Source organism: Notamacropus eugenii, chromosome 5 (genome assembly GCF_028372415.1).
Source record: "Notamacropus eugenii isolate mMacEug1 chromosome 5, mMacEug1.pri_v2, whole genome shotgun sequence".
In the NCBI taxonomy this organism is placed as follows: Eukaryota; Metazoa; Chordata; class Mammalia; order Diprotodontia; family Macropodidae; genus Notamacropus; species Notamacropus eugenii.
In genome coordinates, this window is record NC_092876.1 from 298,285,787 (window position 1) to 298,295,372 (window position 9,586).

The 9,586-nt window shown below is 37.1% G+C and overlaps 1 protein-coding gene across 15 annotated transcripts in view; it reads right to left on the reverse strand.

Moving 5' to 3' along the window:
- The window catches only part of R3HDM1 (R3H domain containing 1), a 92,601-nt gene that overhangs the window by 5,215 nt on the left and 77,800 nt on the right, over window positions 1-9,586 (reverse strand). For all 15 annotated transcript variants that reach the window (XM_072613224.1, XM_072613221.1, XM_072613222.1 and 12 more), the window contains 3 exons: window positions 4,399-4,502; window positions 967-1,133; window positions 551-701 (listed from right to left, as the gene is read on the reverse strand). In XM_072613224.1, the coding sequence (XP_072469325.1) occupies window positions 551-701; window positions 967-1,133; window positions 4,399-4,502 (422 nt within the window). The remainder of the gene's footprint in view (window positions 1-550; window positions 702-966; window positions 1,134-4,398; window positions 4,503-9,586) is intronic.

The window sequence follows — 9,586 nt, forward strand, 5'->3', positions numbered from 1 at the left end:
AGGCTAAATCTGTCTCTTTACAGCTTCTACCTACGGCTCCCGATTCTGTTATATGGGGACAAACAAAACAAGTCTAATTCCTCCTCCATATGACAGTCCTTTGAATACTTAAAAGATGATCATGGCCCTGATGCTGGCACCCCCTGGACTTCCTTCCCTTTTCTAGGCCAAGCTTTTCCAATTCCAGCAATATATCCTCAAATGACAAGAACTCAAGGTCCTTACTCATTCTCACTGACCACCTCTGGATACTTTTTAGCTTATTAACATCCTTCTTAAATGTGATGTCCAGAACACACTATTCCAAGATATGGTCTGATGAGGGTAGAGTGCAGAGGAACCTCTTGCTTCCTTATTCCATAGGTTACTCTTTTCTTAGTGCATCTTTGCCTATTAAAGTAGGGTGGGGGACTAGATTGGGGGTGTTGTTACAATGGAAACTGAGGCCTTAGAGAAACAGAAGCAGAAACAAACTAAACCGCAAATTATTTGGTCATAGTAAACTTGATTATCCAAGGCAATAACTACTTGTTCATGTTCAAAGACTTACCTTGTCCAGGGACAAAAGTTCTAGAAAACTGGGGTACGATGGAAAGAGGTGCTAATGTGGGACAGATATTTTTCATATTGGAGAGCTGAGCTGGTGCTGGTGACTGGGCTGGTGAGGTTACCGGACTACTAAGTTGAGGGCTGTGCTGTAACTAAAATGTGATTAAGAAAAGACATGGAAAGATCAGAGTTTAAACAGTAAAAGAGCATCTAAAGCATGAGAAAAATTGGCCACAGACTGTTAATTTTGGAAACATCCCTTTATAATATGTTAGGAATTGTTACAGCAAATGAGATATTCAGTGCTTTGTAAACTGTAAAGGGCCATAAGAAGTAGGCTCTCATTGCTATTACTATGCAGTAAACACTTTGTGTTACAAAGTAAGCATCACCAGGAACGATGAACAGTAAATTTACCTGGACAACATTTTCTAAATTGCTAAATTCTACTGACTTCTGTCCTCTTTGATGATCACAGTAGTATTTGTTTTGCTTCCACTGAGGAGGTGAGTGAGCTCGAGGTTGAGAACTGTTTGGTATATTTAACTGCATCATGACCACTCCTCCACCAGGTGGCGGTACAGCTACAAAACAGAAGGACAACTCTTGGCATAACATTCATTTTCATGTTTGCTTACGTTAAAAAAACTGGGATTAAAACAAAAATTTCAATTTCAGAATGAAAGGTACTTAAGTGCTGTTATCTAAATGTGGATAATGAGAATTATTAACAGCATGTGTTCAGTAAGAAAAAGTAAAATTGATGAAGCAGATAAAGTCATGAATACCTTAAAAAACAGAATGTTCATAGTATAAGTAAAGTAACTTTAAAGCATGACTCATTATTTTACTGTAAGACCCAACAGGGCAACATTAAAAACAATTATTCATTTCAGTTGAATAAATACTGAGTTTTGTACAAGTTACTACACTAGGTGCTGTGGATACAAAGACCACAAAGGAAACAGTTTGTACTCTCAATTGAACAAGTATTCACTCATCACCTAACATTTATCAGCTGTGCCAGGGCAGGCGCTGCTTCAGATGCTAAGGATGGGATGTCAAACAAGACGAGTTACATACTACTGGGGGAAAATAACATGACCAATTATAAATGCATACAAATAAATAAATACAAAGTAACATTTTTAGGGAAGAGGATTTGGGAGCACTAAATATCAGTTGAAGGGAGAGGTAAGAGAAATCTTATGAAGACAAGGGCATGTGAGCCGTGCTTTGAAGGAAACTGGGTATTTGGTATTGTAGTGGAAGAAAGATAGTATTTCAGGCATGGTTAAGATGTGTCCTTGACAGAAATAGGGAAGTTAAGAGAAGGGATATAGTTTAGGGGAAAGATGATAAGGTAGATCTAGGGTTCTGGACATACTTTTTGATAAAATAAACTTGAAATTAAATTTGCTGTGGTTAGAATTAATGTTAAATGCACCACCATTTGAAAAGAGGAAAATTAAAAAACTTAAAAAAAAAAAAAGAATCATTAAGCCAAGGAGAGATTGGATCCTAGCTCAGCTACTAGCTTCGTGCAAACTTGGGAAAGCTAACAAATCTTTCTGGACCCTATTTTCCTCACCTATAAACTGAGGGGGCTCAAATAGAGCCTGAAAGTCCCTTTCAGCTATAAATCTGTGCTCCTGTGATCATCTGAGGGATGAGTGTACTGTGCTTGTCTTGCTGCTGACACACAATACATTCAGCTATTTATCCCCAAATTCTATTTCTTATCTCCCAATTAGGTAATGAAAAGTATCACTCTACATTTATATATCGCTTTACAGTTTACAAAATACCTTAAACCATTTCCACATCAATGTTTCCCCCACCTCCATTTCCTACTTCTGCTGATGGCACCACCATCGTCCCTGATAGAAACCTCAGAGCCCTTCTTTCTTGTTCCCAACATGGAAACAGTGGCTGAATCCAGTCCCTTTTCCCACTATCACATCTCCTGAATCAGTCTCTTTTCTTGCTACAAGGGCAGCCCTACACTACTGCAGTCATCTTTTAACTAGCCCTTCTAATCCATCCTGAAATCAGATTAATATACTTAATTGTAAAATTCTGATCACATCATTCCCTGGGTTCAAACATCTTCACTAACTTCCTGCTGATTTCACATTCTTCTTTTTCATGTACCCCACCCTCCTGCCAAACTACTAGTTTGGTCTTATTCCCCAGCTTCTCCCCTTCTTTCTGTGATTTTGCTATGCTGCCTTTTGGAATGCCCTTTCCTACCATTTATACCTACTGAAATCTTATTCAATCTTTAAGGTCCAGTTAAGGTTTATTTCTTACATGAAGCTTTCCTTCATTCCTGAAGTGGGAATTATTATTATTATTCAGCATGACATAGTAAAATCAGATTTCTTAAAAAACCCCACTGAAATACAGGCATATACAAAAAACTAGATAAGATCATGGTATAAAAATATTTATTGTGAAAAATTAAAAAAATTCAAATATACATTTTATTTATTTTTTATTACTGCTCTCTTGATTGTCTTTTACTACAAGAATATTTACACAGGCCACATCCAGATTTTATAGGACAAAGTATCAAACATTTTTAAAAATAGATTGAGACCAGTATATAGATTTTTTACAGAATTTTGTCTCTTCTATGCACCTAGGTTTTATGTTGTATAAGGGTTATTTTTTTACATGTCTTATTTCTGCCACTAAACTGTAAATTCCATGAGGGCAAGAACAGTAACAGTATCTTATTTCTCTTTATATCCCTATTGCCAACTACATGCTCTTTGGCCAAGGGTCTGCATACAGTAGATGCTTAAAAATGTGACAACATCTGTTCATACTCTCTACCAAGTCAGCAATATTTACCTGCCTATACTAGCTTCTTTGTCTCAGTCACCATTTAAACACCCTCTAAAAAAAACACGCCACAAAAAAACCCCAAACCCTATCTGATGTGCTTTACTCTCTCTTCAGGTTTACCCGTCTTCATTACAGGTAAACATATGCATTCATATGTTTGTACCTATATGTAGATGAACAAGGGAGAGGGTTACGCCCACATTTCTGATCTAAATTCTGCTTCTAAGTACTTGTGCTGCTAAGCTATAGAAGCAAGAGTAATGAATGGTGCCTTTGGAGAGGTTGCTATCCTAAGTGACTATTTTCAGGGGTGAAGTTTATTAAAATGGGCTATGGGTGAATGTTGTTGTCAGTTATCAGATATGCTGCATAGGGAACTAGAATGGGTGCAGTGATAGGCACATTCTTTGTATGACTATGGCACATAACAAAGCATGAGTGGATTTAAAGTGTTAAGACTGATTTAGATGGCATCATTATTTAAATTTATACATTTCTTATGACATATTCAAATTAATTCAGCCAATGTTTATTAAGCACTGAACTTTCAAAAAGCACAAAGCTAGGTGCTAGGGTTAGAAAGATGAAAAACAGTCACTGCTCATATCTAGGATATGTCACATACATATCCTAGAATTGGGGGATATGACCTGATACAATATAAGGCAGGGTGTGGTAAAAGGGAAGGAGAAATGCAAAGTAATGTAGGAGAAAAAGTCCTGTAGGGGGGGAAGGACGGAGGGAGAGAGAGAGAGACAGAAACAGAGACTGACTTTTAACAGAACTAGGGAAAGTTTCATGGAGGTGGTAGTAATCAAGATGACCTTTAAAGGAAGAGAAAGATTCTGGCAGATGGAGATTAAAATGCTTTAGTCCCTCAAGATACATTCCAGGTATGAACAGCAGCTTTTCCAGAATTTTAATGCATTTCATTTAGTTTTTATTTTTTCAAATGAGAAAAAAACCCAGATTATAATTATTCAATTCTTTCCATACCTGCACACTGGTGGCTTTGAAGTTGTTGGGAATTGCATGGTGAAGAGGTTTGAGGAAACTGTATCTGATCTGATCCTAAAGGCTGCAAGTAACCTACAGATGAGCTAGAAAAAAAAGAACACAAAAGTACAGATGTGGGTGCTTTTTTTGCAACCAAGTAAAGATGTTTTAGCTTAAATTAGAAATTCAAAGTTAAGGCTTCTTGAAAGTTACTTGGCTATAAATGCCAAAATAAATAACTTTACTATTGCCCCTCAAGCTACAAAGGTAAAATATTATAAAGTACTGCATGTTTCATTTATTGTTTCAGTAATTCTTTCAAAAAGTATAACAGTTACAAAAAACTAAATATTAAAAAACACTAGATATCTGCCTAAAAATGCTTCTCAAGATATACAAGGTGCCCAGGAATAAAAATGACAAAGGTATTTCTTAATAAATGGTATGGATTATATAACTAATATCACTGTTATATACTAACCACTCCTATAACCAAATAATATGATTCTTTTAAGTACATTCTACTGGAAACCTGATAAAAATGATGAAAAATTATTAGATTAAGCAATTTATACACACTTTTTTTTTTTGTATAGTATTTCTACCAGGGGAACCTGTGGTCTCAAGGCCACATGTGGCGCTCTAGCCTTTTGAATCCAAACTTCACAGAACAAATTCCCTTAATAAAAGGATTTGTTCTATAAAACTTGGCCTCAGTCAAAAGGCTGCACCCAATGAACTACAAGGCCATCCTGTAAGACAGCCAATTACAACTTCAATAATTTGAGATCTAAGATACTCTGGTTGTCATTAGCCTTTGTTTTAGGGAATCTTTTCCTCACAGAAAGTCATAGAAAGTCCAAAATCACCAACTAAATTAGAATGATCTAGAACTGTTTCCAAGAAACTTTAAATACTTCACAAATACTTGTTTACCTACAATTTATGATTTAGAATAATCCTCATACTATTAAAGTACTTTACTCTCCACTCGGCAAGTTCAAGTTACTATGTACACCTGAATGTCGCGTAATTGTACTACTTTGAAAAATTCTATAACGATAACTTAATTTTCCTCAATTAATGTACATTAGTGAATTTTTGCTGAATTCTGCCAGTTACGGTCCACTTTAATTCAACAGAAAAAACCAAAGGGAACAGTAAAAGAGTGTAAGTAGAGAGTCGAGCTGGTCATTAATTCTGTGAGCAAGGGTTCCTCTGGACAGAGGACCACAATATTGCCTAATCTGTTTTCTACGAAGACCTTCAGCAGAGCTAGAAAAGGTTAGATAAAAAGGAAAGCAAAGCAACCAATCTTTAAATGACATTCTCAGTGTAAAGTTTTAAGTATTTTGGTAATGCACTAGAAAAAAAGTAACATCATTGCATGTAAGTATGACACCTAATATTTCTTGGGAGATGGTGAAAAGGCAAAATTTTAAAAATGTAAAGGCCCAGGTCTCTCACAGACTTCATATTAACATGTTAAATTAACACAATCCCTTAGGGTTTTATGCTATCTTCTTTGAACTCCCAAATAACCACATGAGGCAAGTACCACAGAAGTCATGAGAAAAGCAAAGTGGAGAAGTTAGGGGATTTGTCCAGGGCCAAAGAGCTATCATCACAAGTAGGACTGGAAGCCAGGTCTCTCCTGATGCGCACGTTCAGCATTCTTTCCACTCTTATCTAGAAGTATTTGGCTGAATCTATGAGTTATCAATTTGGATGTTTTCTCTGAAGACATAACTCATTCATGTCTGATCACTCTCTATAACTCCTGTTCATATTCTCCCATCAATTAACTACAGTATAAATTTCATAAAAATTTTGTGATAGGCTAGAAATTTTTTTCACTTTCTTCTGACAAAAGGAGGATACCAATGAAGCCCTCAAACTGTTTTTCATCCCTTGCCACATGACCCTGCCCATCTCCTGGCATTTTCCATGATTTTAGGGCAGGTGTACATAACATATGACCCATGGGCTGCTTGCGGCCACCAATACATTTTGGGTGGCCTGGGGAACGAAAGTAAAGATGTAATGAATGCTTTGTCTGTGCTCCACTTAACCCACCTTCCACTAGTCACTACTGTGCCAGTTATGTAACTTGGAGGGTAGGCTGCTACTGTGCACTGTCTCCTGTTTGTCACGTATCCCACAACAACCAACCATCTTTGTCTCTAGTCTGAGAGGTGCAAGAGTTGTATCTTTTGCTGTGTTTTCTGTTGTTATTAAATGTAAACAGTAAGAAAATGTGAAAAATGTATGAATAAAAAATGTACTGCTTAACACAAAGTAATTTTTTTAACATTAATGTGATTTCATGATAAATAAAAATCTTAAGTGTTATTAACTGAAATTTCCCCCCTTTTAATGTGGTTTATTTGCAAAATAGTCTAATTATTAATTACAAGTTTACTTGGAAAGTGAGCCACTAGAAGCTTATCTGTGGTCCAAAGAAGTTTAGTTTATTTTAATTCTGGCCCCTACCTCCTACCAATTTGTGCAGGTATGCCTAAGGGGTGTGGGGTTGACAAAAAAGTAAGATGTAGAACCCTACCGACTCTTCTTCCTACTTCTGCTAGGTATCTTGTTAAATTTTTCAGCAACCACTTATTAATAGCATCTTTAGTGGATCAATGGAAATTAATGACAATTTTCTCATTACTGGATCTCCTGTGATAGGTATGCATTGCACCATCCCCTGCCACTTCGGAATTGCTCTTATTTGTCAGAAATTCATCACTATATCTGAGAAAACACCAAATATAGTAGGAGTTTTCCTTTTGATATCTGTCTTATTACACTGAAGCTTTTAATTTTAACATCTGATTATATTCTTCTAATCTCTTCAGTATTCATAAACTGATGACTTCTCAGCTAGAAGAGGTAACAGCATTCCATTTGCTTTTAGATTTTAAAAAGTTTAATGCTTCAATTTATCTTTTTAGTATGTGACAGGAAGAGGAATTCTTTCTAGGTGATGAGATCCTCCAGATGCCTTAGTTTGTAGATGACATCATGGTGAATGCATCAAACTCCAGAATTACTAAATCTCTTCTTTAATCACTCACGTGAGCTTAGCATAACTATACACAAAGGGTAAACCCAAGAGTAAAGACTGACTATTGTCTCGATAAGCAAATGGCCCATCAATACATATATCCTCAATAGGCACTACAGATGGACAATAAGGTCCAGGTAATTTGTGGAACTATGCATTACCCAAGTACATTCTTCACAAACCTCAAATGTTAAAACACAAATATTTTAATGGTGATGTTCTATGGCTTTGAAATATGGAATAACAATCTCAAATCAAATCAAAATTGCAGATCGTGTAAAGGAAAGTGCAGAGATGCATGGTAGGCATGAGAAGTTGGCCAGTGTATCACCAACACTGTACACTAGGCACAAAAAAGAAATCAAGGAGATTGTAAAATGTGAAAAGGAGGTGGCTGACCATGTTACTCTTGTTTGTTGTTTGTCCTTCGAAGAGGACTGATGACATCATGAAGTGATGTGATGACATCACTTGACTTACAAGTGAACTGGATTTAAGTCAGGCAAAGCCCAGCAAAGCCATCAGCCTCACTCTCTCTTCCAGATTTGTAGGAACCTAGTGGCAAGACATGTCAAGACTGGTGATGGTTTGCTGGTCATGTATAGAGTGAGGGATGACAAGTGGAAAGCCTGTATGATGAACTGCTTCCCATATAATACCAAGAGACCTCAACATAGAGCTCCAGTATTTTTGGGGGACCTCTCTGGAGATTTCTGGGAGGGCATGGAGAATAGTCACACAGGGTTAGAAAGAAGTACTCAGCAATGAGACCATAGACCTACATTGGTACAATTATAAGTATAGTATAATGAAAAAGTTCAGGTTCACTCTTCTCTACACCATTAACCACTTTTCGCCTTAACATTTATTAAAGATCCCTTCTCTCTTCTTCATGCTGCCACTGCCTGTGTCGAGTTCTTTATCACTGTGCTCTTTAACTACTGCAATAGTTTCCTAAGTTAACTTCCTGCTTCCAGCATCTCTCCAATCCAGCCTAACCTAAAGTCTAGGTTTGACCAATGTGATGTCTTCATATGATAAATTTCAGAAGCTCCCTATTACCGTTAGGATCCAATTAGGTTTCCTTAATAGTATGACTAAAGTATCATCTACCCCAGGTTGTATCTAATGCTGTTAGTGTTCTCACTCTTTTGTTTACCTGTTAGTATACTTTAGCATCCATCGGTAAAACAAAAATTCCTTAAGAGACAGGACAGTTTATTATTTTTGTCTTTGCACCTCCAGTGCCCAGAACAATATGCCTTAGACATGGTAGATGCTTAACAAATGCTTCTGAAATCAAATGGAATTTCCTTGGTGTGTGTTATTTCTAATCGTAGTGCATTTAGGGTTAGGGTTAGAATCGGAGCGCATTCCAAGCTCCATAGTTGTACACATCGAAACTTCACTTTATCATGGTGATATCATTTTGGTCTTCTTTGAGAACAAAGGACAACAACCAATCTCATATGAATTCGTCGATATCCTAGCTGTTATTTTTCTTCCTTATGTCTATTTACTGCCTATAGTTTCTAATTTGGAGGACTATACCAAGGCAATATTTTCCACACTCCCCCTCTAACCATTTGTTTAAATTTAAAATCCCTTTAAAGCAGGAGACAGTCCCTCTATACTCCACTTTGATCAGACCCCATTTGGAGTTCTGGGTTAGTGTCCAAAGGAGGGTGAATGGGATAGTGAAGGGCCTTATGTCAGTGTCGTATCAATTTTAGGAGCAGGGCATGGTAAGCCTGCAAAAGAAAAGGGGGGAGGGAGATGACTCTGCTAAATGTGAAACACTGACATATGTAAGCGGGATTGAACTTGCTCTATGTAGCCTCAGAGCGCAGAATCAGGAGAGATGGGAAGTTGCAAAGGAACAAGTGTTGATCTGACACTAGGAAAATTATCTGAATAATTAAGAGTAGAAAGGACTGAGAGGTGGTCCCTTTCTTGGACATCTTCAAGCAGTGTCTGGATGAACACCTGTCAGGTATTTGTTATAGTGTGGATTCCCTTTTGGGACTGGATGGACTAGACAGTCATTTATGTTCTTTCTAACTCTTAAATCCTGTGATTCTGGGTTGCAATCTGCATGGCTGCAGGGATGAGATCATACAT